The 27778-nt window shown below is 44.4% G+C and overlaps 5 protein-coding genes across 17 annotated transcripts in view; 3 read left to right on the top strand and 2 right to left on the bottom strand.

Annotated features, from left to right (window-relative positions):
* Nucleotides 1-7866, bottom strand: part of LOC121598505 (CTTNBP2 N-terminal-like protein) — a 28402-nt gene extending 20536 nt beyond the window's left edge. For 2 of the 5 annotated variants that reach the window (XR_006005579.1, XM_041925453.1), the window contains exons 1-6: nt 7667-7866; nt 6114-6673; nt 4174-5012; nt 3329-3540; nt 2407-2511; nt 1925-2127 (exon numbers count right to left, since the gene is read on the bottom strand). Coding sequence is in view for 4 of the 5 variants with exons in the window: in XM_041925453.1 (XP_041781387.1) it covers nt 1925-2127; nt 2407-2511; nt 3329-3540; nt 4174-5012; nt 6114-6239 (1485 nt within the window). In the remaining variant the exon portion in view is untranslated. Of the gene's footprint in view, nt 1-1924; nt 2128-2406; nt 2512-3328; nt 3541-4173; nt 5013-5107; nt 5253-6113; nt 6674-7666 lie in introns of those variants that run through there. The other 3 variants (XM_041925457.1, XM_041925456.1, XM_041925454.1) reach the window with 3 other exon arrangements.
* Nucleotides 7867-8020: 154 nt separating this feature from the next.
* Nucleotides 8021-8713, top strand: LOC121598518 (EKC/KEOPS complex subunit LAGE3). Its single transcript, XM_041925487.1, has 3 exons — nt 8021-8126; nt 8206-8390; nt 8455-8713. The coding sequence occupies exons 2-3, from the start codon at nt 8311-8313 to the stop codon at nt 8711-8713; spliced, it is 339 nt and encodes a 112-aa protein (XP_041781421.1). The 5' UTR covers nt 8021-8126; nt 8206-8310.
* A 10-nt stretch (nt 8714-8723) lies between these two features.
* On the top strand, nt 8724-9375 carry LOC121598516. Its single transcript, XM_041925483.1, has one exon. It carries the CDS (start codon nt 8724-8726, stop codon nt 9315-9317), a length of 594 nt encoding a protein of 197 aa, XP_041781417.1. The 3' UTR covers nt 9318-9375.
* Nucleotides 9376-9385: 10 nt separating this feature from the next.
* LOC121598506 (nucleolar GTP-binding protein 2) lies at nt 9386-11708 on the bottom strand. The gene has a single exon (XM_041925458.1). The coding sequence runs from the start codon at nt 11536-11538 to the stop codon at nt 9460-9462; it is 2079 nt and encodes a 692-aa protein (XP_041781392.1). The 5' UTR covers nt 11539-11708; the 3' UTR covers nt 9386-9459.
* Nucleotides 11709-12824: 1116 nt separating this feature from the next.
* On the top strand, nt 12825-24930 carry LOC121599902 (graves disease carrier protein homolog). Of its 9 annotated transcripts, none has more exons than XM_041928037.1 (7): nt 12825-12978; nt 14328-14517; nt 17233-17459; nt 17541-17735; nt 18964-19120; nt 19220-19362; nt 23791-24930. In XM_041928037.1, the coding sequence occupies exons 2-7, from the start codon at nt 14445-14447 to the stop codon at nt 23965-23967; spliced, it is 972 nt and encodes a 323-aa protein (XP_041783971.1). In that variant the 5' UTR covers nt 12825-12978; nt 14328-14444; the 3' UTR covers nt 23968-24930. The 9 variants fall into 9 exon arrangements, with proteins under 9 accessions (XP_041783971.1, XP_041783972.1, XP_041783968.1 ...); XM_041928038.1 differs by having other exon boundaries at nt 14323-14517; XM_041928034.1 differs by having other exon boundaries at nt 12825-13156.
* The last annotated feature ends 2848 nt before the right edge of the window (nt 24931-27778 follow it).

Raw genomic sequence — 27778 nt, 5'->3', positions numbered from 1 at the left:
AATTTTTACTTTTTTTTTCAATTCCGTTTTGGTTTTGTTTCTTTTCGTGTGTTAAAAAAGGGAGGGTGGATGGTGTAAGTGTGTTGCTGTTTGCTTGAAATTACATTCGGCAGGGTTAGTCGGTCGCATTACACATCGCCTGTGTGTCGTTTGCTGCCCGTTACAGCGGGAACAGTTTGGTACCCATGTAAAAACAATCCTCCCTAATGTTAGTTAAATGGCTATTGCTTTTCATTGGAACATAAAACAATAAACGCTACTCCAAAAACAAACACCTACAGTGCGGTACAACGCGCCAAACTAAACATGTACAATAAGATGGGGGAAGCCCAACATAACTATAAAATTCTAGTGTAAGATCAAAATCAACTAAAGCAACGTGTTCCCTTTTTTATCGTAATTTATATCGTCACTTCTAATTAACACACATCATCCAATATTTATTACTCTATTACGCGCATAGTAGGCACGACATTCCTTTCTTTAGTCTTTCTATGTACACTTTCCCCGTTGGTTAATTTTTTGTTGTGAAAACATTTAACTTATTTTAGAAGAACATTTGTACACTGTACAAACAGCACAAAATGGCGAAGGAAATTGTTTTTTTACAGTAAAATTAAATACAACCTGTAGCATATCATTTATTAAACATTTTGTGTTGAAAAAAACTAACATTGAAACTCAAATTGCAAACAATAACAAATTCCCCCGTTCAATTCACTGCAGCGATTAGTATTGGCCGCGCGCAAAGCAGGTAAAAGCATTATTTGCATTTGGAACGCATTTGTTGCAGCAAACAGCAATTTTCAATCCGCGTATTGTTTTTTTTTTTTTTTTTTTTGACACAATTAACAGTTAACGATTGATTTTGCATTGGAGTGGAGTTGAATTTTGTTTAATATATAGGAAGGAAAACAAAATGAGAAAAATAAAATTAGCTAATTAGAAAAGGGGTTAAACGCCTGTTTTTGTGCGTTTCGCTATCGGTAATAATGATCGTATACTTAGCAGCTAGATGAGGAGAGAAACTAAATCAGTGGTGTATACAAAATTAAAAACTGTACTGTTCAAACTCAAAGTGAGTAGAAAGGAGGTGTCGTCATACAGAACATTTAGCGATCAAGGTTTTATAAACACAAAACCAGGATCGACGGCAGTTGTCAAATGCGACAAATGTTCCTGGTATACGGGTATGATAAATAAATTGTTTTCGTTTTACAAATATTTGTATAGCTCTAAAAACTTGTATTTTGCATCTACACTTTATAAATCGGTATTTTCAACGTGATATTGCGGCTACTGTCTGTATACAAATACTAAGAAGACACCTCCTCTATATTCCACCTTGGTTCAAACTATGAAAAAATGGCGTATGAAAAAAGATAGTTAAATTATAAAACAAAAACCTATCAGCAATTAAAACCTGTGATTCTTCTTTAAAATGCTATTAGTAATTCAATTAGCCAACGAAACGGAATAATAAGACTAGTGTCTTTGAAGCCAATGTGAAAACCAAAACACAACAAACTAAGTTTGATCAAACAAAGCATAAACAAGAAGCGGCGGGCGCAAAGCAAAAAGAGGGAAAATACCTATTGATTGCATCAACTCGGCAGACATGCGTTTGGCAAAACGGAATCACCCAACAAATCATTTTCCCCTCCTTTATTTCCGCGATGCAATGATGAAAAACAATGAAAACCCAAAACCAAACCAGAAAACAAGAAAGGAAACAAACACACAAAAACAAAACAAAACAAAACAGGAAAAAAAAACTCATATCTAATACAGGCACAAATAGTACGGTGAGAACATGATTGATTGTTTTGATCGGGGAATAAGGGTTACATATACACTGTGTGGCGGTATGAAAACGCAGCGTCGTGCGTGCGAGCTACTTCGCGCAGGCTGTACGATGACTTACCTTTCCGGCCGGTGTGTTGGCGTAGGTGTCCGGTGACGCGCCGGCTGGTACGGGAGGCGTGGTGCCAATTGCTCCTGCCGCTACACCGGCTCCAGCTGCCGGAGCAGCTGCACCGACCAAGGGGGGCGAGGTGACGGAAAGTTGCGAAATGGCCGTCTGTCGGATTAGTTGCCCCGGTGAGACCGAGCGAGCGATTCCGGTTGCTAAAAGGAAAGCGAATGCAAAAAAAAGATGTCAGTAATGTTGTTGTCGTCAGCACACCGCATGCGTCACAATTCGCAAAACTAAGTTAAACAAGCTAAAACATTTGGCAACACATATAAGCAACAAACACACACAAGCAAATTTAAAAATAAATAGATATTAATTCAGAAAATACAGTCTCCGGAAATGAGCCACAAAAACAAAACAATGAGCTTCGTCATTTAAAAATACACACACAAACAAACAGACAAACATTGGCAGTAGGTAAAACACTTTACTTGGTGCGGTAACAGGAACGCTCGATACGGTTGCGGTCGGCTGGACAACTTTCGTCGCCATGCTACTAATCATTTGCCCCGGTATACCTATCGATCCTGAAGTGACTGTGAAAGAGCATAGAACAGGACCGGATAGTGATTTTTTTTAAACTACAATATTTCCAAGAACACTTGAAACGATTCGAAGAATATGAGCAACAGTATCGCATTTTGTTATATCTAAAAATCCAAAACGGGAAATGCTTCCTGATCAAATATCAAGGATATTTAAGAATTAGTGGTGAGAACTCGGAATCGGACCTACCCGAATACGATCCCTTTTTTGGAACCGAAATCGGAACCGAATTCGGAACCGAATCCGGAACAGATTCCGTATTTGACTCCAGATCGGAAATCGATTCAGGAATCGAAATTGGCTCCGGAATCTGAATCGAAATCGGAATCAGAATTGACCCCAGAATTCAAATTAGCTCCGCAATCTTTCGGAAGCGAAATGAGTACATTTGGATTCTATGCGACTATCTACACATTGTAACAGTGGAGCCAAACACCTATTCTTATGGAGATGCCGAAACCAACTTTGATTTCGAATCCAATTCTAATTTCGGAGCCAATTCCGACTCAGGAAACGATTCTGATTCCGAAAATGATTTCGATTCCGGAACCTATTCCGATTCCGGAACCGATTCCGATTCCGGAACCGATTCCGATTCCAGAGCCAATTCCGGAACCGATTCCGATTCCGGAACCGATTTCGATTCCAGAGCCAATTCCGATTCCGGAGCCAATACCGATTCCGGAAACTGAATCTGGACCTACTCTTCGGAATCGATTCCAGAAAACTTCGAAGCTATCCGTAATCGATTCCGACGAATACTTCATTTTTCCCATCACTATCTCCCCCTATCTTTAAGAAACTTACCAGCCGCTCCCAGCGAGGATGGACTTCCCGCAGCACCGACGGAGGGTACGCCACCAGGTCCAGCGCCACCGATCGATGGCCGGGACGGTACGAGCCCGCCCGGTTTGGTGGGTAGCTGCGGCGCTACAAGCGGATGCCGTATACCGGTTTGCTTGCGGAGCAATTCAATTTCCGCCTTTAGCTGCTGTATTTCTACCTCTTGTTCCTTTACCCTGCGAGAAGAGAAGAGCGGTGAAGCACGTTATAGAATTGAAAATGGAACTACAATACAATAATACAATTGTTAACCTATTTCATGACAGAGCGTTTGTTGGAAGCGTTTCAAGCCCTCGATAAGAGGTGTGCACGTGCCAACAGTGCGGAAGCCCCTCCAAGCCATCATCTCCAGGAAGGTCAGTAGAATCTCTTTTATCTCTACACAAACTCTTATCACAGACACACACGTTCCGCATGTTCCTGATAAGCATGCAGGGAACTGAACATTATCACCAGCGATGCAGCAAAGTTATTAAAGTAAATTTACGAAAGAACAACCACCACCGCACAACAGCACTGTATCGAAGGAACTGCGGAAATGCCAATGACAGCTACACGCGGGAAACGGAGAGGCGTCCCTTGCTAAATGACAAGCTGCACCCTGGCGCCCTCTTGTATGCAACGATCAGAACACGCACACCCGATCATGGACAAACGTTCTTGACAGCTTCCACACTGGGTTCTATCTGTGTTCGCAAAACATGATGCCCAATGTGCGCACAATGTGTGTTCACGCCGCTCGCCGCAACATAGGAACATAAACCCTTCCCCAGGGGAAAAAAACAAAAAAGAAACCTTTGCTCACATACCGTTTCTCCTCCTTGGCCAGGCTTTGGTGCAGCAGCTTCCGCTCCAGCTCGAACTGCTGCGCCTGCTTCTCCAGCTCCGCCTCCATCCGGAGCGACTTTTTGCTCTCCTCCTCCAGCCCCTCCGCGATCGTGTCGACCCGCTGCTTCTCCTCGGACAGTATTTGCGCCAGGTCTTCGCTCCGCTTCCGCTCCTCGATGTACTTGATGATGATCTTCTTGCGCTCCGCCAGCAGCAGCAGCACGATCTGCTTCTGCCGGTTCTTCTCCGCCTCGAACTGCTCCTGCACCTTCTTCAGCTCGACCTCCAGCACCTTGTGCTGGTCCTTCTCGTGGTCCAGCTCCTGCTTGAGGCGCGACCGCTCGATCTCCAGCCCGTACGTAATGTCGTCGCCCTGGGCGGTCGTGTGCTCGTGCTTGCGCCGCTCGTCGTACAGCTCCTGCACGACGCGCTTGTGCCGCTCCTCCGCGTCCTTCAGCGCCTCGATCATCTTGGCCTGCGCCTGGCGCTGCTGCATCACGAGTGCGGCGAGCGAATCCATCTGCTCGCGCACCCCCGTCCGCTGGTCGCTCATCAGCCGCATCTCGTGCTCGGAATGGGCCGCCTGAAATGAGGACTGGCGGCTCGCGATGTTGCCGCTTGCCGCGAGCTGGTCGCGGAACAGGGCCGCGTGCGGATCGTTCAGGTTCGGCGGCTTGCTGTACCGCGGCGCCGTCAGCAGCTGTTTGATCTTTTCCGTCTTGAGCACGGCAATCACGACGTCGCGTGCCTGCAGCTCGCCCTCGAGATAGCTGAGCAGCTTCAGCAGGTCCGCTTTGCTAAAGTCCATCTTGGGGTTGCGCTAAAAAACAAAAACAAATGAAAACCAACGGGAAAAATAGAATAAGTAAAGCAGACGGACGATATTGGAGAACAAAAGTAAAGAGAGGTCGTCACCTGGACGTTTCGTTAGTTTGCAGAATGTCTTGATTTTTCTGTTGGAAAATCATCGTCATCTGTTCCTGGCAGTCTTCTCTCCAATAAAATCCAATAAGACGGATATTTTGAGCGTTTCATGAGACAAAAAAAACTCCACCGGTAACTGGAAAAGCCACCAAAAAGGGCAACCGGTCAATCACACCATCGTGTCGGTCGGCAAACATCCGTCCGTCGATTCCACCCTCTACCCCATGCGCCTGCACTTCGTCTTCGGCAAGCAACACGGGCACATATCGCATGTCATTCTTGTTCTAGCACCGCTCGCACGCCATCACCTTCCTTCCCTTTCGGGGCAAGGGGAATGATGATGATGATGATTTTCGCTCAGCATGTCTGTGGTGCCTTCTCTCCCACCCCATACTCCGGGCGTGTAAGTGCGTGTGTGTGTGTGTGTGTGTGTGTGTGTGTGTGTGTGTGTGTGTGTGTGTGTGTGTGTGTGTGTGTGTGCAGGACGAGGACAGTTGCACGCTCGCTGGGCACACTTTGGCAAACTTCAACCATTTCTCCGTGTGCACCTAGCCTCTCTTTCTAGCGCGCGTACCACACCACGCACTCTTGGATGATGGTGTGGAGCGAGACGCAAAGGCGATGGGGCGCAAATATTGATTTTTTCCAGTACAGGCTGTTTTCCCCGAGCGACGACACTATTCGTGCAAGGGGACCGCGGAGAGTCCGCGTAAGTCGCGGTTTTCAAACGAAATACATCACATGTACATTTGTGTTGTTTTGGGGCACGACATTAATTATATAATACGATGAACTCTACCAGTATGATCCACAAATTATAAAAATTTGGAAAAACGCACATCTTTGAATCTTTTCTTACGTGCTTCTTGCATGCGTCGCATGGACCACATGTGTTACAGCAAGAAGTTAAAGCGATTCATCCAAATTTCAATCTTTCCGCTGCCCTGAGGAAGTGCTACCCCGTCTCCCTTTTACTCAACCACCCCTCTCCACTCACCTTCAGCGTATCGCTCGTCTGCTTGATGGCGGCCAGGTCGGCCTCGGTGAACTTGACCGAACCCTTCGGTTTGTCCGGTGCGGCCGACTCGCCGTCGCCGCTCGAGCTGGTGCCCACCTCCGCCATCGTTTGCCGACAGAGCCGTACCCGGGTGCCCAGTGTGCCGCCGTGCGCTGTACGGATGGAGACTGTGTGGAGTGCCACACAGCCACCGCCCGGTTTTACCGTGTGACGAAAAGAAAAAACCGAGGGAATAGCCCTACCGTCGCCCCGGGAGCAGCAGTGCCACCCACCCACCAAGCACTCCGGGAGATTCTAGTTGCGGACGGTTAAGGCTTGGGCGTGTGTGTATGGTTACTTTGATCCCGGCAGACTTGAGAGGCGTGTGTTGGGTAATGCCCGTGTGCTCTTCTCGCCAGCAATCGATCGGCGGTTCGTAGCTTCACTTTTCTGTATTTATCCTGGCAGATGGTTTTGCGGTGAATTGCTCCTCACGCGAACAGACACTGTGATGCCAGGGATCAACTACACTTTCGCGTGAGTGTCACGACACGATGACTCTATTAGTGGGATGAAGCAAAAAAAAAAAAGCTACCCTTCAGCAACTCCCTGTCCAGAGCAGCAGCTGTCCCGTGTGCCAAACCCGTGTGTGATGTGTTTGAGCAGTGTGTTTTCTTCCTCCTCCAAGAATACTGTCTAACACCGACACTAACACACACAAACACACACCCAGAGGGAGATTTTACACGTTGTGTTTTTCACACTTCTCGCACGCTCTTCGTTCTTTTTCTATCGCTCGCTCGCTCGCACGCTTCTTTTTTCTCCTTTCTCTGTGTGTGAAGGTCGCGAAGACTGACGAATGATGATGGTGATGATGGCGATGATCCGATTACCGCACACAACACCCAATATCAGCCATGAACTCTTGGCCTGCACCCCGCCTTCCTCCGCTTGCTTTCTTCTTTTCAGTGCGCGTCCAGGAACAGACACACACAATGGGCATCAGTGTGTGCGTGTGTGTGTGTGTGGTTGTGTGCGTGTGTAAGCTGCCCTGTAGATAAATGCACCAAGAACGAGGTGTAAGCAGAAGGTGCAATCATCGGTGCAGGTAGGAGAATAGACACAACACACACACACACTTCGACTCTACCCGCAAGGGAAGGATGCTGTCATTCTTCCCCCGTTGATGATGTTGATGACGATGCTCAGTTGCTGAACACACACACACAAGGAAGGAGCGATGATGCACTATGGACTATGGATTAGAGCGCATAGAACGCAACAAAGAGCCAGCTACTGCTTCTTCTTCCCTCACTTCTCTCTTCGGCTTTCGATTGCTTTCTTTGCCGTGATAAAACTTGTCTAAACATCGCGTCGTACTGTACGACTTGCACACACATACACACAGCAGACAGCGGGGGCAGGGGTGATTCTTGGGCGCATCACCATCACCATCATCATCATCATCATCACACCGAGATGGTGACGTTCTTCTCTTGTTGTTCCAGCTTCACTCCGCACAACTATTTCGATCGATGTTGCTTAACAATTACTTTTAAAATTCCTTCACACGGCTGATTCACCACTTCAATGGGATACGCCGGGAAACACACAAACAAACACACACAGCGGGCCCTTTCCCGAGGAAAAAGCTGCCGATTTTACTCCGCTTCCACGACCAACCCACAAGCGTTTGCAGAACAGACACAGGCGAGAGCCCGCAGCAAGCTGCACGACGATGTTGAGTGATGAAACACAGTGGGCGAACCCGCAAGGTCATGTGCGATGACATTTTATGGAGAAAATATTTGGTTTTAATTTTAATCTGTTTTATGTTAATTTTAATAATTTTGATGTTTATTCATTTCGTACAAAAATATGCATTTTTTCTGTCATACCTTTTACAATCTTTGAAATAACGGATGTAAACATCTGGAGTTCTGCGCACGCGGACATGAAGCACGATACAAGCACAGTGTGCAAGATATACTTTGGATAAACAATAGTTGCGAGGTAAAATACACACTAAAAACCCCTCAAAAGCACACTTAAATCACGTGAAATGAAAAAAATAATAATTCCATTCAAATAGCTTCACAAACAAACTTCAAATTCCGGCCACCATTCAGCAAATGGGCGGATTCTTCCTTTGGCTGATGTGTGCTTGACAGAATGTAAACAAACTGCACCCCGGTTCATGTGTGGTTATCAAGATCACGACTTCGAAGCGAAAAAGTCCCCCCCTCGAAACATGTGTGCTGCTGCAAATATTGAAGTGTAAGGAATTCTTTTACCAATATTCTTCCATAATCACTCACCACCCTATGGTAACCGATTTCAGCTCCATCAAGATTCCCTTTCCCACGAAGCGCGAGGCGGAAATAGCGTACGATGTGCTGCGGGTAGACAGCGAGCCGAAGCGTAGTTTCGTCCACAAAACGATCACACTGGAGGAGAACCATCTGCTGCTGCGGCTGGGCGGCGAGCAGGCGAAAAACGTGCGCGTCGGCGTCACCTCCTTCTGCGAGCTGCTGCTCCTGTGCTGCGAAACGCTCGACCAGTTCGGTCCGCCGAAGTCGGACCGGTACGAACATTACTAGATACCGGACCATGCCGGAACACACGCCCGCACCGACGCCGGGCCGGGCGATCTACGGCTTCGCGCTCTATCTGCTCTTCCAGACGCTCTTCCTGCTGTACGTGCTGTGGGCGTTCGTGCCGACCGTCTGGTTCGACCGGCTCGGGCTGACCTACCTGCCGGACAAATACTTTGCGCTCTTCGTGCCGATCCTTGCCCTGGTCGCCGTGACGCTGTTTGCGTTTCTCGTCTACCCTTCGCTCGGGCTCGCCATGATGCCGGACGTGGACGAGCGGACGACTGTGGCGGACGGCAACAGTATCGTGCGCTGCGAGTTCCGCTTTCCGGACGGGTTGTGCTGCCAGCAGCGGGTGGAAACACCGCTCGACCGGGGGTGGAACGTGAGGCGGCACTGCGCGAAACACAGCACGCGGCAGGGAGCGGTGGAAACGCAGCGCACGATGCGTGTGGCCAACTTTTGCGACTGCCCGTACGAGGGCCAGTGTTTGCTGCGGAAAGATCCCGAGTATTTGCCGACGCTGCGAAGCAAAGATCCGATACCGGCGGTTAGTGACCTCAGCCTGTCCCAGGTCAGTCGAACGTTGTACCATCGAAGAGGAAGATGAGGAAGAGCAATAGAAGCGCGTTTTTTCTTCTGAATTTATATAAAATGTAAAATATGTGTGTACATGTGTTCACTTTAAACTAAACTTTTATTATCAATCGCGCGGGTTGAGTTTGGGAAGAACATTAACAGTAAGAACCACCTCAATCGTCCATCTTTGCCTTCTTGTTCCGGTTGCGGTTCTTGACGTTGTGTGTTTCGTAGAAGTTGCTGCCAATCTTTTTCCGCTTGCCGGCACGCTCGATCGCCCGCTTCTGCTTGGAGGTAAGCTTGGCCGCCTTCTTGCCGCTCGTTTCCGGCTGCTCCTCAGTCTGCTGCTTGGCTGGCGCGACATCTTCCGCCGGTTTCTGTTTCTTCTTCGTAAGCTCGCCCTTCTCCTTGGCGCTGCGATGCACCACCCTGCCCTGCTGCTCGTCGTACTCATCCTCCGAGTAGAAATCGCTAATGCCGGACGAATCTTCATCCTCCTCGCCGGCCTCCTTCGCCGCCTTCTTCCGGTTCGCTCGCTTCGCCTTCGCCTCCGCCTTCTTCTCCTCCTTCAGCTTCTCCAGCAGCTCCAGATCGATCTTGTCGATTTCGCGCACGTCCTCGCTTTCAAACTCCAGGTTGACCTTGATCTTGCGGAAGTCCTGTATCTGGAACAGCTCGCGGCCCTTCTTGACCGTGTCCGGGATGGTCGGCGTTGCCGTCACGCCCGAGTACGTGCTCTTCTGGTCCTCGTCCGGCTGAAGTGTTCGGTTCAGCGCGTCCGCCTCCTCGTCGACAACGGCTTCCTGCTGCTGCTGCTGCTCGTGGAACGATTTCGGCACCTCGAACCCTTCCGGTGCCACGTAGAACGGGAGCCGGCCGCGCTGCCAATCGTTCAGTATCATCTTCGCCACCGTCTGCACGTCCGGCTCGCCCTTCTTCAGCAGTTTGCCCGTCTTGCGCGCAATCTGCTCGAGGAAATCGATATGGTCCGTCCACTCGGTCACGCCGTACGTCTTCACCACGTACTCCTTGCGGATGCGCTTCAGCACCTCCTCGATGTAGTCCTCCGGGTTGTTGACCAGCTCGACCCGCACCACCGCCTTCAGCACCTTCTCCGTGTCGGTTTCCGCGGTCGGGTAGACGACGCCCGGGCAGTCGATCAGGAAGATGCGCTTCATCAGCGTGATGTACTGCCACACCTTCGTTTCGCCCGCGATCGGTGCCACCTTGCACACCTTCTTGCTGCGCAGCGCGTTGATGACGGACGACTTGCCCACGTTCGGGTAGCCGATGAAGCCGACGCTGATCTGCTTCTTGTCCACGTGCAGCTTGCCGATCTGGCGCAGCAGATTGATCAGCGCACCCTTGCCGAACGGGTGCGTGAGCGAGGCGTGGAACGCGATCGTCGGGTACTCCTTGCTCAGTATCGCGACCCAGCGCTGCGTCACCCAGATCGGCACCAGGTCGACCTTGTTCAGCACGAAGAACAGATGCTTGTGCGGTTTCTCCTTGCGCAGGAACGTCTCGATGTACTTCGAGCGCGTGCCCATCGGGTCGCGCGCATCCAGCACCTGCAGCAGCACGTCCGCCGAGTCCACCACCTTGTGCAGCTCGTTCCAGATGCGCTTGCTGCCGCCGGCGGCGAAAATGTACTCCCGCACCGCATCCTTCACCCCGCCGTCGTCCCGCTCGATGTCGTGATCCTTCGACTCGTCGTACTGCTCCGCCGACTCTTCCGCCGTGCGCGTCAGGTCCTCCAGATCGCGCACCTTCAGCGTCGGCCGCTTGCGCAGCTTCTTCTTGCCGAACGTCGTGTCGTAGCTTTCCGTGTCGAGCAGATGCACCCGCTGGTAGCGGGCCGACTCGTTCAGCAGCGTGATCGGCAGGTTGGTCGGCTTCATGATCACCTTGTACGGGTCCTTCACCGCCTTGCCCATCTCTTCCTGGAACTTCTGCAGCGACTTTTGCGAGATGACGCGCGAGTTGGCGAACCACTTGGGGGACGGTTCGACGCGCGCCACCGTACCGCTGCTGACCCACCCCTGGAACGGGGCGGGCGTCACGATCTTACCCCGGCGGTCCCGCTTCGCCTTAAAGTTCCGGTACATCTGCAGCCGCTTGATGGTGGCCTTCGTACGCGGCTTGGCCACCCCCTTCAGGCCCTCGGTGGACCGGTCCGGGTTCATCGAGTGGGTCGACTTGTTCATCGACATCTTCCGGGGCGGCCCCGGCCGGGAGCTCACTTTCGGCATGTTGGCTCACAGTTTTTCGGGGCGGTGTGAAAAACTGAGGAGAGGGAAAACCACTACGGTGCCGAAAAAACCGCAACGAGAAGTTGGCAATTTACACGACGCAAATAAAAACAGACACCGCAACACGCGGCTCGTCGTACAAATACGATGACGGATCGGCTCGGCTTGACAGACGGCACGTTTTGTAATTGTTTGACGTTTCAGCATGGCATACAGTAGTTGCCAAACCAAGAGCGTTACGGAGAATCAAATTTATACAAAACAGAGCTATTATTGTATTTTTTTCTTTTAAAACCATTAAAAATTTACCGTTGATACAGCGCGACATTCCGATAGGAATCGATCGATATTTGAGTTTGTAGGTGTCAGATTAGTTATGGGCGGGTTGATTCGAACCTACCTGGTCGAAGCCATCCAAACGTGACCCGGAGCGCTCTTGGATAGTAATTTTGGTTCCAGTAGATTTAGTAAGTTTGCCGAACCATATGCGACTCCGAACCGTGTGCGACTCCGAACCGTGAGTCCAATAGGTTCAGTAGATTCTGTGGGTTTAGATGAGGGTTTAGAGGTTTGGTGGGTGCATACGAATTCGGTAAGTGCAGGTAGGTAGATAGCGAAAGTGATGAATCTTCTTCTTCTTCTTCTTCTTCTTCTTCTTCTTCTTCTTCTTCTTCTTCTTCTTCTTCTTCTTCTTCTTCTTCTTCTTCTTCTTCTTATTCTTCTTATGATTCTTATTCTTCTTCTTCTTCTTCTTATGATTCTTATTCTTCTTCTTCTTCTTCTTCTTCTTGGCTTTCAGTGATAAAAAAACGATGAACTGAACCTACTGAACCTATTGAACTTGTATGATCCTATTGAACTTGTATGAGCCTAATGAACCTATTCAACTGCTATGAACCTATCGAACTCGTATAAACCAATTGAACTCGTTGCTCCCACGGGTCGAAATTGCATATGCTTTATATGAACCTACTAAACTCGTTGCACACATGAGCCGGAATCGATTCTGGCCTATCTGCACCCGAGTCCATCGAACCATTAGTGGATTCAGATGACCCATCACTATGTTAGATAGTCCACCAGATCTCCCCCAGAAAATGCTTGTATAAAAATTTACCATGAGATACGTTCAGTACCGGTTCTACGAATAACATTTTAGAGACTTTTCTCATCAGCACCAACTCCGACCTTGGTTCCAAAACTAGTCCAAATATCATCCAAAATTACACCACCTTCTGCAACTTTTTTGGGCGGAGCTGTACCGCGAACCTGACAGTGACCAGCTGTCATTCCACAGCGGCCGTTGTTTACATTCGACTCCCACCGCTTGCGCCCGCAGAAAAAAAGACCTGTTTACGACCGGAACGTGGACGGTCCAATCCCAATCGGCCACTATTTGTTGCCAGCAGCTCGCCGAGGAGTGACACGCGCCCGGTTGCGGTCAGTTGTGCGATCCGATCCGACCCCCTTCGTAGTGCGTGTGACGCGGCCTACCTACATTGGAATTCGAACCAATCGACCCCCCGCCGTCGCCGTCGCCGCCGCCTTTCTACCATCCACTGCAGCCCGGCTTCAGTGGCACACCAGGGGAATCGTCGAAAGCGGGCCGCCGTCGTGTGTGCGTCAAGGTGAAAGAATCCAGCCACACACAGCGATCGGGATCAAGGTTTGGGGAGAGAGGGTTTGTGTGTGTGTCCGTGTGGTGCGCGGTTTAAACAAACTTTCTCCTCTCTGTGTGAAAATCTCTCGTGGGCGCGCTAGTGTGTGTGTTTGTATGAATAATCTGTTTTGGTGCAACATTCAGTGAGTTTCATTGATCATTTATTTTTCATCACCCACCCCCTTTTTGTTTCGGTGGGGATGACATTTCTTGTTCACCCCCTTTTTTTCGCTGGGAAAGACGCTTAGTTCACCAAAAATTCCGAAAAACCGGCTCCGGCGGGTGTGCTTTTGCGTATTTTTGCGACGTGTCCGCGCGCTCCCGACCGGACGGCCGGGTCATTTTGGTGACGCAGATGCGCCGGGGGGTTACGGCAGACTGCCCGCGTGCGTGATAAGTGGTGCGTCGTCGTGGTATTGTTTCCCTCCCCCAGTGGTGTAATCACGACGATGGTGGTGTAGCCGCCGGGGTTCAATGTACAACCTCCGCACCATCTCCACCTCGCAGCAGCAGCAGCACCACGAGTTCTGCTACAATTCGATTGATCGATCGATCGTGTGCGCGTTTGTCCTGATTTGTGTGCCAGTTTGCCAGTTTCCCGCTTTGCCCTGCTTCGGCAATTTGCTCATCATTTGACCGTTATTTGTTTCAGCGATTCGTTCGTACAGTTAGGAACCTGCGGGCGTGTGAATGTGTGTATGTGCATTGATAAGAGAAAGTATCCGATGAAGAAGCGCATTCGGTGTGCTTCTTTCTTTTTCGTTTCGTGCAAAACGGTAGAAAAAACATTCCGTGGCCTACTGGTGCCGTGGGGCTACGCATAAATACGCGCTACCTCAATTTGTTGTTTCCCCTTTTTCACCCCTGTTTCGTGTGTTTGTGTGTGTGTGCGAGTAGAATTGTGTGCGATATCGTGGCTTATGTTTTGTTCCGGTGCAGTTCCGCTAAGCCTTCTCCCCCCACTCCCCTCCCCGATATCTGCACACGACACCGACACGGTGTTAGCAAACAATCATAAACAGTGTGGCGTGTTGTTTGTGTGCATCTATGTGTGTGTGAAGATGCATTAATGTGTGTGTTTTCAATGTGTTTGCTTATGTGTGTGTTTTTCTCCCCCTTCTTAGCGCAGTTTCCAGCCGAGAAAAAGTGTGCCTTTTGTGGGGAGTGGAAAATTGAAAAGTGATTTTTATAGGAAAAAGTGAAAAAAAAAACACACACACAGCTTTCAGCATCAACTACCACCACCATGGCCTCAGTAACAGCGACCGAGCAGTCCAGGAAGAATGTTGAGTTTATCTTCAAAAATCTTCTAGCTGGAGGTAAGTAAGAGTTTTTAAGCTTTCAGTGTTTTTTGTCTTGTTTTTTTTTATATTATTTCCTATTTTTGCTTTTAAATAAAAGCCGTTTCCTTTATACAACACTCTTAAATGGACTTATTTATCATTTAAATATGTTTAAGCATTTTTTTGTTTCATCAATTGTATAATTTTTGACCTATTCTAGTTTAACAGTTTAACTACAGTAATTTTTTTATCTATTCCTTTTTATTATATTCCTTTTTTTGTATTTTTCTAATGACAATTTGATTAATTTTGTACGCCAGTTTTTTAAGACAATAATAAAAATATTGTTTCATAAATAAGTTTCAAAGTAATCATAAGAAATCAGAAAGCAGATTTATAAATGATAATCAATATCAGATTGCTAAAATTTAAGTTACATTCATGAAAAACAAACATCGAATTTAATAAGTTGTTCTGTCGTAGTAAAACTTAACGAAATAAAACGAATCAAACAAGTGTTAAAGTTTTGGTAATATTTCCACACAAGAGGAAATGTAAACATAACAAAATTACAGCTCGAAATGCATGCAATCGTTTTAGAAATTGATTTTGTCAGTTGTTCAACAACATTCATTGAATGCTTGTGAACAATTTAATCGCTTTTGGGTAATTTCCTTATACTGCATCCTAGTCCGAGGAGATTTTTGTGTTTTATAGGCCTAAAAGGATATTAGTCTTTTTTTGTTTAATTATTTTTGATTTTGACATTCGGTACAGTTATATAATATATTTCAAAGCAAATTAACACAACAACATTTCTTTCAATATTTTTTTTAAACAAATAATATTTCAATCTCGGACATCAATTGGAACAAATTAAAAAATGCTGTTTCAAATTTATGAGAAAAGAACATTCAACGCTTAAGATTTTATGCAACGTTTTCATTGCAAAAATTGCTCCTTATTTTACCGGTACTAAAAACGGTAATACAATGTAGTTTCGGGTCTTAAACTTAATTTAATATTTCTTTTTTATTAGTCTTTTTAGTCTTTTTTAAGTATTTTGATATTTGTTTTTATTTGTTTGTTGTTTTATTTGTTTTTATTTACTACCTCTGATAAAAGTAATAATATGTTAATTTAGTATATATGTTTTCTTCTATCATTATTTTATGAAAATTTAAAACTTTGGACCGTAGCAAACAGATGATAAACGGAGATTGAAGAATAATAAAAGAAAAATACAACCTAAAAAATGGTTTATGACAACCATATTTATCAAATACAGGGTTTTCCAGGTCTCGAAAGTATGTATAGGCCGGCAGGACCGCGTAGGACGTTACGCCAAATAGAAGAAGAAGAAGAAGAAATAGAAGAAGGGTTTTCAAGGGTTTTTCATAGTTGTGGGACACTTCCTTGACTCTTTCTTCGGTAAAATGAACTTAATGTAATGGGAAGTGTCACAGCTATGGGAACTCCTGGAATACCCTGTAATGAAAACTATTACAACTATCTATCGCAGATGAAAAAAAAAATAGAATTAAAAATTGGATACAAGAATCACTTTGAAAAATTGACTTCCATTTAACCATTATCTAATGTACCAGTAAATGATTTGTCCATAAAATGGCTTTAAATCGTAAATTCTTTTAATATGAAATTGGAAAACGCACAAAAGTTTAATAGTAATTTTGTTTGACCTCGTCGGTGCGATTTTTGGGGTGTAGCTGCAGCAAAGCGCTTAAGCCTGCCTGCAACAACGCGCCAGCAGGTAATAATAACGCCAAAGGAAGGAAGGGAGGGGAAGAGTAGGGCCGTCATATTTACAGTCGTTTCTTTCCCGATGCGTGTGTGTGTGTGTGTGTTTCCCTACTACTAAACCACCATTGCCAAACAATACAGCCAACTTTGATTTCATCTTTTCACACATCTTCCTCCAGCGTGACCTTACTTTGTACACGAATCTTTGGTTTTTTTTTCGTGGCTATTTTGTTCCCTTTCTTTCCTCTTCCCTTTCCTTCACACGAAGGAACGTTTGTACTGTTGCATGCATTTACAACCTTGTCACTTTCCATTTCGACGTTTTAATTTGTCGTTTTGTCGGCACTTGGCTGTGACTGCTGCTGTTTACTCATCTGTGTTTTATTGGCTGTAAACGGGTTTTTCTTGACCAAATCGCTGCGTGTACTTTGCACGCTGTAATTGTTCGGCCGTGCCGCGGAGTGTGTGCCCTGGTCTTGGTCAGTCTGCTTAAGCGTGCGATGCTGTGGATTTCACTGCTCAATTGTAGCTCAATTTTTAAATGCATTTAAAAACGATTGCATGAGATTTATGAGATGAATGAGATTCATTTATTTCATTACTTCTTCTTCTTCTTTGGCTCAACAACCGATGCCGGTCAAGGCCTGCCAACACACTTGTGGGGTTGGCTTTCAGTGACTTATTGATTTCCCCCCATAGCAGGATAGTCAGTCCTACATATGGCGGCACGGTCTATTTGGGGCTTGAACCCATGACGGGCATGTTGTTAAGTCGTACGAGTTGACGACTGTACCATGAGACCGGCTTATTTCATTACTACACCATTGGAATTTATCAAACCTTAAAGGTGTAAAATGGCTTTGTTTTGTTTAGCTATATGTCACACAACATGATTAGCATTCCGTAGCATCTTCCACCAGCGAAACCAGACAGTCTTTTAAAGTCTAATCATGCAATCATGTCCCCCGCCCTGCTTCTCGCCCTTTTCAGGTGTGGCCGGCATGTGCTCGAAGACGGCCGTCGCGCCACTCGATCGCATCAAGATCCTGCTGCAGGCCCACTCGATCCACTACAAGCATCTCGGCGTGTTTAGCGGGCTGAAGCACATCGTCAAGAAGGAGTCGTTCTTCGCCCTGTACAAGGGCAACGGGGCCCAGATGGTACGGATATTTCCGTACGCCGCCACCCAGTTCACCGCATTCGAGGTGTACAAAAAGGTGAGTCGATGAAACACCGGGGATGAACGCACCCATTTCATTTGTTGTAATTGCATATTACACTTCCCTTATTGCAAACAGTATCTGGGCAAAGCGTTAGGCACGAACCTGCCGATCAAGCACGCGGACAAATTTATTGCCGGTGCGGCCGCAGGCGTGACGGCAGTCACCTTGACGTATCCACTGGACACGATAAGAGCGCGGCTTGCCTTCCAGGTTACCGGCGAGCATCGGTACAACGGTATTGTGCATACAGCCGTGAGCATCTTCCGGACGGTAAGTATGATATAATGCACTCACAGAAGTCATTTAAAAATCGAATATTAGACGAATATTTAATAATTTTTTTTAAGTTTAGAAATCTTGAAAAGCTATGTGTAAAGCTATTTCACAGCTAGAAAATTTAAAAACATGATAGAAAAAAGGCAAACATATAATAAATCCTTTTTGAATGTTATGACTGAACTCTAAAAATAATATAAATAAGTCAAAATTAAACATTGAATTTGATAGTAACAAGGAGATACAATAATAGCATTAAATAGCAGAATGAAAAAGTTACAATCGAAATGAAAAATGAAATTTGAAAAAGAATGAGAAAATGATAAAAAATCAATCAAAAGTAATATTTAACATACATTTAATATATCTCAGGTGTTCCCTGAGATGCGCGATACCTTCTACAGGGGTTTTCAGGGGTTCGCATACTTGTGGGATAGTTTTATGATTCTTTTTTTACACCAAATCAACTTTTCTGAAAGGAATTATACTTTATGGCACCCTTTTTATACAAATCCAAAAGGGAATTCTAAGGAGCTTATCTAAACAGGGTATCATCGAATCCAATTCCCTTTACATAAAGTTCATTTTCCATAAGAAAGAGTCACAGCTATGAGAACCCCTGAAAACCCCTGTATATGCGGATTCGGAGATACGCGGTTTTAGATAAGCTATTTAAAAAAATATTAATAATAGAAAAATGAGGAAAAATAAAATAAATCCCTTTAGAATGTTATAAATGAACTACAAAAAAAGCATCAATGAGATCAAATTTAACATTAAATTTGACAAAAAAAAGAAATACAATAATAGCATTGAGTACAAAATAACAATTGGAATGAAAAATGAAAAACGAATAATAATTCTTACTAAAAAGAATAGGAAAATGATAAAAATATTCATTAAAAGGTAAAAATACAGTTAAATATAATGTAAAACATAAAGTAACTGACACATGAACATTAAATTAAATAGGAAAAAAGAAATTTAAAATGAAAAGAAGAAAAAAACTATAATTGCAAACAAACAAACCCTCGAAAAACAAAAGAATAATTAACAAGATAAACATTGATTCAGCCTCACAATTGCATATAGAGCGCTTGAACTAGATGATGAGTCAAAATACTAAACAAAAATGATTAATTATCAATTCATATTTATTATAAATGATTAATGTGTGATTATGTTTCAAATGTTTGCTTTTTCAACATTTCCCCAAACCCAGGAAGGTGGACTGCGCGCCCTTTACCGTGGTTTCGTGCCGACACTGATGGGCATGGTACCGTACGCTGGCTTTTCGTTCTACTGCTTCGAGATGCTCAAGTTTGTCTGCATGAAGTACGCACCGGGCATTACGTGTAAAAAGTGCGACAGAAACACAGGTAAGCGGGTGGCAGGCTTATTGATAAATAAATGGATGATAACAACACAAATAACGCTTTTGTATCGCATTGTTTGCTAAACTCTCGCTGTCTCTCCAGGCGGGCTAGTACTTTGCGTGCCGGCAAAGTTACTGTGCGGTGGATTTGCCGGTGCGGTCGCACAATCGTTCTCCTACCCGCTGGACGTCACCCGAAGGCGGATGCAGCTGGCAATGATGAACCCGGAAACGGCTAAATTTGGGTAAGAAATCTCGCACTGCGATCCTGTACGCGTAGATAGCAATAATGCGGCAGTTGACAACGAGCGATATCTTCTGCATGCCATCGCCTTCCATCGCTTACCATTGCTTCATTCATGTTGCACACTGTTAGCTAATCGGTGTGTGGTGGTGGTACATCGGTACATCGGTGTCGAAGTGTTGACCTCCAAAGGGACCAGCTTTGGTGGATGATGGGTCGTCCAGGGTGTGCGATAGCGTCGAACAATTGTTCCTTTCCGTTGTGGCAGCGTGAATAGAGGGAGAGTGAGAGAGAGAGATAGAGAGAGAGAGAGAGAGAGAGAGAGAGAGAGAGAGAGAGAGAGAGAGAGCGCGCTCGCCGTGTCGCATATTTGCATATTTGCAATTGCATAACAAATGATGCTTGCCGTTGACCACACATCTCCCCAAGAAGAGGATCTTCCTCTTCAAGGAAAGTTGCTTGGAGGTTTTTGTATCGCTTATCGATTATCGTTGACTTCTAAAGGGGGAATCGAGACCGAAAATGTATAACGCTTCACACTTCGGGTGTTGCGAGGTGAGCCGGTATCGTGAAACGGGTTTTGTTTCTCGTTTTGCGGTGACACGTGCGATGACACACACGCACACATATTGCTGGCGGACACAACTTTCTCACCAAACATGCCAACAAGTGCCACGCGGTCTCAGGCAAAAGGGAAGCGCTGTCGTTTGAGAATAGAGCGGCGGGTGTGATAGGAGCAGGCTGCTGGCTCCGTTGTGTCCAACCTCCTGTACCGGTTCCCAGTCGTGTGAGCATTCATTTGAGACAGTGCTGTCAAACTCCAAAGGGCTGTGAGCATTAAATTTTCTTTTGCAATCAGTTCTGTTCATTTGTTTATAAATCGGATGTCTTGTTGAAATTAATTATCGGCAGAATCGGTCCTAAAACTGTAGATGAACATATAATAATGATTTATTTAAATTTAAATTTTATTTAAATTTTTACACATTCATTATTATTAACTTTAAAAAGCATCAAATTATTGCTGAACGCCGCCGACATCCCTGACCTATTTTAGTTCACCTGCTGACACGCAGCAAAGATCCCCTCGGATCGGCCGTGTTGTGGACGATGCGGATGTGTCACCCATCGTGACATTCATTCGAAAGGCATTCGGGGAGCGTAATACGAAGGCAGCTTTAGGCAGACGATTACGCAATGCCAATTTTAAAAGACAGATTTTACGAATTCCACAAAGAGGAGCATTCCCCCCTTGCATTCACGGCACGGTGCCTTGTGCCGCAGCAGCCCAGGTGTGTACGAAATAGTAGAGCTCTTTCCCTTCCCGAGCCCAAAACTGCGGCTGCTAATGGGTGTTTGGAGCTTTTGCAAACGATCGATTTCGGTGCCGAGGTGTACACACGGCTAAAACAGTCTGCCCGTCCGGATGTGTAGATATCATTATTTCTCCATTTACGACTCTTTACCCTTCCAAAAGCCGTCGATCGGCGGCTCAACTTTTCGATCGTTTTAGCCGCTCCGTTGATAACTTGTTTGGGGTTTTTTGTTTTTATTTTATTTTTTATTTTTGGCGCAAAACGTTCACAAGACGGAAGGAATTTCCTGGCCTGGCTTTATTTGCTGCCGGTTGCTTTAAGTTGAAGAATGAAGGGTAGAGGCAGACGAAGGAATGAGTACAGCCAAACAGGTTGGATGGTGTATTATCTTTCCTTCTTACTTCACACCGCGGTGGAGTGTGCAGGTGGTTGATATATATATTTTTTTGTACATAAACGATGCTGATGAAGTAACTTTTACAGAAAAGGTGAGGGTTAAACGAACGTTAGCACTTTTTAGTGGCAATTAACTTGATTTTTATGATCGTTCTGAGCTTTACTAATTCACGATCGTTTCGTATAATTAAAAGAAGCGTGTTAATTGGTTGATGCTATCGATTAGTTTGTTGCTGATAGCGTAGGCAGCTTATTCTATTTTTATTGAAAAAAACTTCTTACGCATGCCTTTTAAATCATGCCCAACATTTCGAATTAGCACGCGGGCGACTTGTTGACTTGGAATTGTATTTTCCCAGGCTTAATTTACGCAAACCTGCACGTCATGCCACAACCGCTGGATAGCGGGAGGAACAAAACTGTCTTGCAAGGTGTAGAACGAGACTAATGACGCAATTCGCTTCGGGTGATTTTCCTTTGCGCTGCTCGTCGCATCATCCATCACGCAGCAAAACATCCCTGCGCGGAAGGTTCATCCAACAACATCAGCCACAGCTTTTCATCAGCACTACCTGTTTCTTAATCGTTGTACAATAATTAAAGCTTGGGCCCAATGGGCCAGCACAAAAAAAAAAAAAAAAGCAAAACGCTCATTAGTGTTCGGTGTCCATCATCCTCCCTTACAAAGCGAAAAGTGCTGCTTATGCAATGGTCATTGTGAGGTTTTTTTTTTCTTTTGGATTTCATTTTTTTTTTTTGCTCCGCGTTTCGTCACAATACACAATTCACTTTCGATCTACTTACTAATTCTACTTTATCTATTTTTCCTTACTCTCGCTACCGATGACACGCTCTGGTGATGGACACGATTACTTCTTCGTACGATTCTGTTTCTGTTGCGCTTCTTCATCTCACACTGACACTTATTTGGTCGATTGTACAATAACGGCATGATGCTGTATCGATGGAAAAAATGCGACACCAAACAAAAAAACCTCCTCCTGTCCGTCGTTTAACAACGTCGACTGCACCAACTGTGGCTGTGCAACGTTAATTACCGCACGCGCGCATTCGGTACTACTTTCTCCCGCGGCATTCCACCCGCGATATGCGATGGCTGCTGCCGTTTGTTACCTCGATTTATGGGGTCTGGTTTTTTTTTTTGGATCGTCGTCCTCTGTATAACTTTTCCTCGTGAGCGATAAAACCCCGCACCTGGCTTATCGTTTGTTAATGGGGGTTATTTCTAATTGAATTACATTACGCCCTCCGCCCGCCCGGTGTTCGGTTCGGTGCGCGGTGGTTAACTCTGCCTAATAACTCAATTGTGCCGCCCTCCTCTCCGTTTCTCACCGCGTTCTGACTTGTGGGTGCAACTGTGGATCGATTAACAAACCGATCGTCCAAACCAATGCGTCTACTAACAACGCGTCGACACAAACGCTCTGCGGTACGGCAACATAACACAGGAGGTGGGTATATACCTGCGTGCTGCAACCGTTTTCTCATTCTCTGCACGCTTTGCATGTGTTTGTCTTCCGCGTTTGTCCGTTTCCGTCTTTGTTGTGTGCTGTCTGCGTGATCATGCGATCATGTTCCCAACAGTTGACGCAGATTGGTTCTTAAGCTGTAGATACGGCTAGTGAAGTGATGGACGTCGCATTATTAAGTAATATTTTGTTTGTAAAAACGTGTTTATATGTAGTATTTTTGCATGAGCTGTAGAAACGATAAAAATATTGATTCGTTTTACATCAAATTCGGCCTTGTAGCTTAATGCTACACAAAAAGAATTTTAATTCATAATATCAAACAAAACCTGTAGTCTTGTTACCAAATGTTCAAGGACTTTTAGACCTTTTTCCCATCCTGTGTTTAGCTTATTTCGTGTATGTGTGTGTGATTTTCAATTGATCTTATGATTGTTCTGTGCTTTACATTCATTTGTTCCGTGTTCAATTTTCACTTTCAATCGATTGATCATGTGAAAATGATTAGAAGCTTGCTTAATTTAAAATATAAACCAATTTATTTCTTATCTAAACTTATAACGTCTCTTCCTTAAACACATTGATAACAATATTAAATAAAATACCTAATACCGAAAGATCATCTGCCTAGCAGGGGGGGTTCGGCCTGCGGTCCGCCTATCTGTGCCAGATCAAAGGTAATGCGGTTGAACTTTATAGGGCAGTAAAACCGGCTTGATAAAGCTCTGGTGGTCATTCCCATTGAGGTCATTCGTCTTGTGGCATTCGATCGACCCCAAATGATGAGAGGGCGATGCTGATGATGTAAAACGATTCAATGAAATGCAAACGCTTTTCAGTGATAGCTTCCATAAATTAGGCGCGCGAAGTAAATTAAGACTAATGCTAATGCCCATCATTTCATAACATAGTGGGACGTCGTGAGAGTCCCGATGCATTTGTATGAAAATTAATCGTTTAAGCGGTTGAAGCTAAAGTTAGTTTTATTTTAAAACAAATTATATGAATCATTAATTTTTGAATTGAATTAAAATCATAGTTTTAGATATTGTATTTAGCTCTTTACGAGATCGTAACACTAATGTTTATTAATGGATATGTAGTGCATTTAGTGAACCGTTTAGTTTGTGATTTATGTGTGTCTTAAGCATCACAAAAATGCTGACCAATTTTTAATATTTTCCTTCCTTCTTCCCCCCTTTTCCCCTTCACCCTCTTTTTCACCTTTAGCATGGGCATGTGGAAAACGCTATCGATTATCTACAACGAAAACGGCATCATGCGGGGCCTTTACCGGGGGATGTCGATCAACTATCTGCGCGCCATACCGATGGTGGCCGTGTCCTTCTCGACCTACGAGGTGTTAAAGCAGGCGCTTAAGCTCGACACGGGCATGAAGATATAATGACAAGCCGGTAGAGGAAGCTTCATAGCGTCGTTTGCTAGTAAGTGCGCGTTACGAGGGCGGGGTCGATTTTTGTTATGCTTAGTTAATCTGTTTATTTTGAGTTTAGTCTATTTTATGTTTCTTTTGACAATTTTCATTACTTTTGACACCATAACAACACATCTTCCCTCTCTCTCTATATACATGTAGCTAATTTTTCGTTCATTTCATGTGTAAGAAGGTATCTATCTTGTTTTGTTTTGTAGAAGTAGAAGCTAAAATCGTGACAAGGTGGAAACGGCGCGATCGTACACTGCTTCACTAAGCTATCCAGGAGTACAGGGGTTCCTTAAGAGATATTTATTTCTATAGCTTTTACAACTGCACAGAGCTACCATTGTCCTGTAAAAAAACAAAAGCAGAAATGGTCTTAGAAGTTAAACTTTCTATCACCAAGTTTTTATTTCATTTTGTTGTCAGGGTTTGTAGGGGAGAAAAACATGCATCACACCTATGACGTTTGTGCTTTTAGTACAACAAATGACATGAACAGTCACCGTGACACAGAATCAATGTGGAAGTATTAATGTTTAAGCAAGGTTTCCGTACTTAAGCTTAAGTAAGGAGAGGCAAAGGCAAGCGTTTCTTGAACCATTATTCGCAACAAAAAAAGGAAAAGAAATAACAGTGTTTTAAGGATAGCGTTGATTGTCGTGACTATGAGGTGGGAAAGGAAAAAGGACCTGCACACACAATTCTGTTGCTTTACGCATTAGGTGAAATAATGATTGTCAAATTAGTAGAGTATACTTAGCGGCTAATGATGTGGCTAAAGAAGCGAGCGATGGTAAAAAAAGGGAAAACGGGGCGGTTTTTTTTTAAAGCGCTAAACAGCGGCCGCCATCTTCCCTACTCTTATGACTGCGGACAAACGGAACACACGAAACGTAAATAAAGATGATGACATATTTTGTTACAATACTATATAAATGGTAACGTTCGGCCATTACAGATGGACAGGTCCATTGCGGAAAGAAAAACGAAAATAATATTGTACAACGCGCGCGTACAATGCTGTAAATAACTGGTTGCATTTGTTCTTTATTGGTTGCACTATCTTTTTGTAGTTTGTTATTACACAATATACGGGGCGGTACAGCTTTTTTAAATAGTTGGGAAGGAAATGGTGGGGGCCCGGGGTTGCTTTCCTATAAGTCTGCATCTTGCATTTGAAGGCGCTGTGTCTGTAATGGTGAGTTTGACAATTTTGCTTTCGCACACGTAAATATATCTTATGTTTGTTTTTTGTTCTGTATTTTCTGTACTTTTCTCTTACGCATTGCTGCTGTATTTCTACCAAACCAGGCGATTAGGGAACGATGCTAGTAGTAGCGCTGCTGTAACACGGCCATTTTTATATGTTTGTATCTCTTTTTGCCCCGGTTTTGGGGGAAGTAACACATTCAACAATCATACTACACAATACCGTTTCAGTGCGTTTAAGATGGTTTCTTTTTAAAACGGGTTTTCACCCACCCATTATCCCCCCCACATTATCTCGAAACTCTGCAGTACGCGAGGACAGCAGCGTACGTGTGTGTGTTGTTTTGTAGTTTGCATTGATTTTTTATATTGTTCCGTTCCGATTTTTGTCCAACAAAAGCATTGTTACCAGGGGGTTTCTTCTCTCCTGTCTAAGTTATTTAGAATATGTAAAGGATTTTCCTTCCATGACACCTTTATTCCTTTATTAGACTAGTTTTCCTTTATTTTAGAACAACAGTTGAACAGAGCTGACTAGAGAGCGCCTTTTGGTTGTCGCTTATCGGCCCCCTATGGCATGGATTGCACACGAATGGTTTATATATAGTTTGCACAGGTGTTATTGTATAAAGTTTTTGTGTATCTTTGTAACTTTATTCTCATTTTAAAAAATAATGAAATAGTCGTTAAAATTTTAATTCCATTTTTGTAAAAAAAACAATACTCATCAAATCGCCATTCTTTTCTCGTCAAATATTCGTACAAATTATTTCTATCGCTTGTGGTTGGAATATAAGCAGAAAAACCCTTTAATAAGCGTCATTCTGGTCAAATAAGCGTCAAATACTGGTTGCGTTAAAAAAACATAATGCTAAATTAATCTTCAAATCTTCGATAACTGAAAACTCTGTATTTTGCAAGTCACTTTCGAATGTAAACGTTGTTTTTCAACACCGTGCAAGAAATTATTCCACATCACTCTGATATTTCATTTCCATAAGAATAAAGGGGTTTTCCAATTCAGTTTCGAATGTAAACGTTGTTATTCACTGCATCCAAAATGTTTTTCAACAGCTGTCAAATGGTTTATTTGTTTCAAAATGAAATTTCAGTTTCAACACATAACAAAGAGCTGTCAAACTCAATCCAGCTTGAGACGTGTTGTAAATCATGCTGTAGATTTTAAAAATTATGATGATGGAAATGAATTGTCAGATCGATGTGAAACAACATTTTGCATGTGGTGAATAACAATATTTACATTCGAAACTGACTTGAAAACCTTGTAATACAGGGTTTTCCAATTCACATTCAAATGTGGACATCATTATTCACCGCCTGAAAAATGTTTTTCAACAGCTGTCACATATTGTACTGACATCACTATAAAATTTCAGTTCTTACACATGATTTTCAACACATCACAAAGAACTGTCAAACTCAATCCAGCTTGAGACGTGTTGAAAATCATGTGGAATAACTGAAACTTTATTGTGATGCCAATACAACATTTGAAAGCTGTTGAAAAACTTCTTGAAGGTGGTAAATAATGAAGTTCACATTCGAAAGTGGAACTTGGAAAACCTTGTAATTTATATTTCCTTCAGCATGATTACCAACATTTCATGAGTATATTTCTATCGTTTTTTCACCGGGATTTGAAGCCTGACTTCATCACCCGTTGACCGTTGAAGTGTTGAAAATCATGCTGAAGAATTTCAAAAAATATTATTATAGAATTGAAATATCAGAGTGATGTGGAATAATATATTGCACGTGGTGAAAAATAATGTTTTCGAATTCGAAAATGACTTGGAAAACCCTGTAACATAGTAACATGTACACTGATGCACATCTATATATCCTTTATATGAGTGATAAGCAGCAGTAGCTTGGGCTAGCCCTGCTCGTTCTAAACCCCTTTGTAAATATTCAAACACTCTCAAAACTCTCCTCCCAACCAACCAACTGGGTGATTAGAACTGACCCTGACCTCTGATCGAAACCGATTCGATTTTTACCCTTCTTTCCTTATGTCTACTTATGCGCTCCCCCGGTTCCGGTTTCAACATTATTGCGCCCAACATACATGAAACGTACACCTAAAAACGGGAATCAACAACAATGCTCTTGGTTGGTGGAGGAGGCTTCGCAGAGACAGTCGGCACGCGCACTCGTGTGCTCGTGTGCGGGGTTGAGTGGGATAAAAGGGCTTACTGCAAACATCGATATCAAAAATAGGACACGGCTGTTGTACGGTTCTAATCGAAAACACAGTGCAAACGACAGAGTATCCGTCCATGACCAGTGGTGTTTCTAGCAGACGTTTTCTAGTACGTTCAACAAGGTGACTAGAGTGTTTTTGTTTCTGTTTTCCACTTTGGAGGATTACGTTTGAAGGAATTACACACAAAATGTAATACACACTACACTACAACAATTATTTGTGTTTTTCTTTCGCATCGGTTTTGCGGAAATACAGTCGGTTCTAGAGGCGTTTCAATTCTTCTGCAACGTGGTTGCTCTTGCTGTTTGTGATCGGTGTGCTTATGTTAGTTGAGTTTCG

Source organism: Anopheles merus, chromosome 3L, assembly GCF_017562075.2.
Source record: "Anopheles merus strain MAF chromosome 3L, AmerM5.1, whole genome shotgun sequence".
Classification (NCBI taxonomy): domain Eukaryota; kingdom Metazoa; phylum Arthropoda; class Insecta; order Diptera; family Culicidae; genus Anopheles; species Anopheles merus.
Note: the sequence above shows the minus strand (reverse complement) of the source record. Positions and strands in the feature narration are given on the sequence as shown.

What these genes read in the sequence shown, in the direction of transcription:
- LOC121598518 (XM_041925487.1), top strand. Translation starts at nt 8,311, where the DNA reads ATGTGTGGTTATCAAGATCACGACTTCGAAGCGAAAAAGTCCCCCCCT. An exon ending in GCTGCTGCAAATATTGAAGT is followed by an intron (nt 8,391 to 8,454) that starts GTAAGGAATTCT and finishes AACCGATTTCAG; the next exon opens with CTCCATCAAGATTCCCTTTC.
- LOC121598506 (XM_041925458.1), bottom strand. Translation starts at nt 11,538, where the DNA reads ATGCCGAAAGTGAGCTCCCGGCCGGGGCCGCCCCGGAAGATGTCGATG.
- LOC121599902 (XM_041928037.1), top strand. Translation starts at nt 14,445, where the DNA reads ATGGCCTCAGTAACAGCGACCGAGCAGTCCAGGAAGAATGTTGAGTTT. An exon ending in CATTCGAGGTGTACAAAAAG is followed by an intron (nt 17,460 to 17,540) that starts GTGAGTCGATGA and finishes TATTGCAAACAG; the next exon opens with TATCTGGGCAAAGCGTTAGG. An exon ending in CGGAAACGGCTAAATTTGGG is followed by an intron (nt 19,363 to 23,790) that starts TAAGAAATCTCG and finishes TTTTTCACCTTT; the next exon opens with AGCATGGGCATGTGGAAAAC.
- LOC121598516 (XM_041925483.1), top strand. Translation starts at nt 8,724, where the DNA reads ATGCCGGAACACACGCCCGCACCGACGCCGGGCCGGGCGATCTACGGC.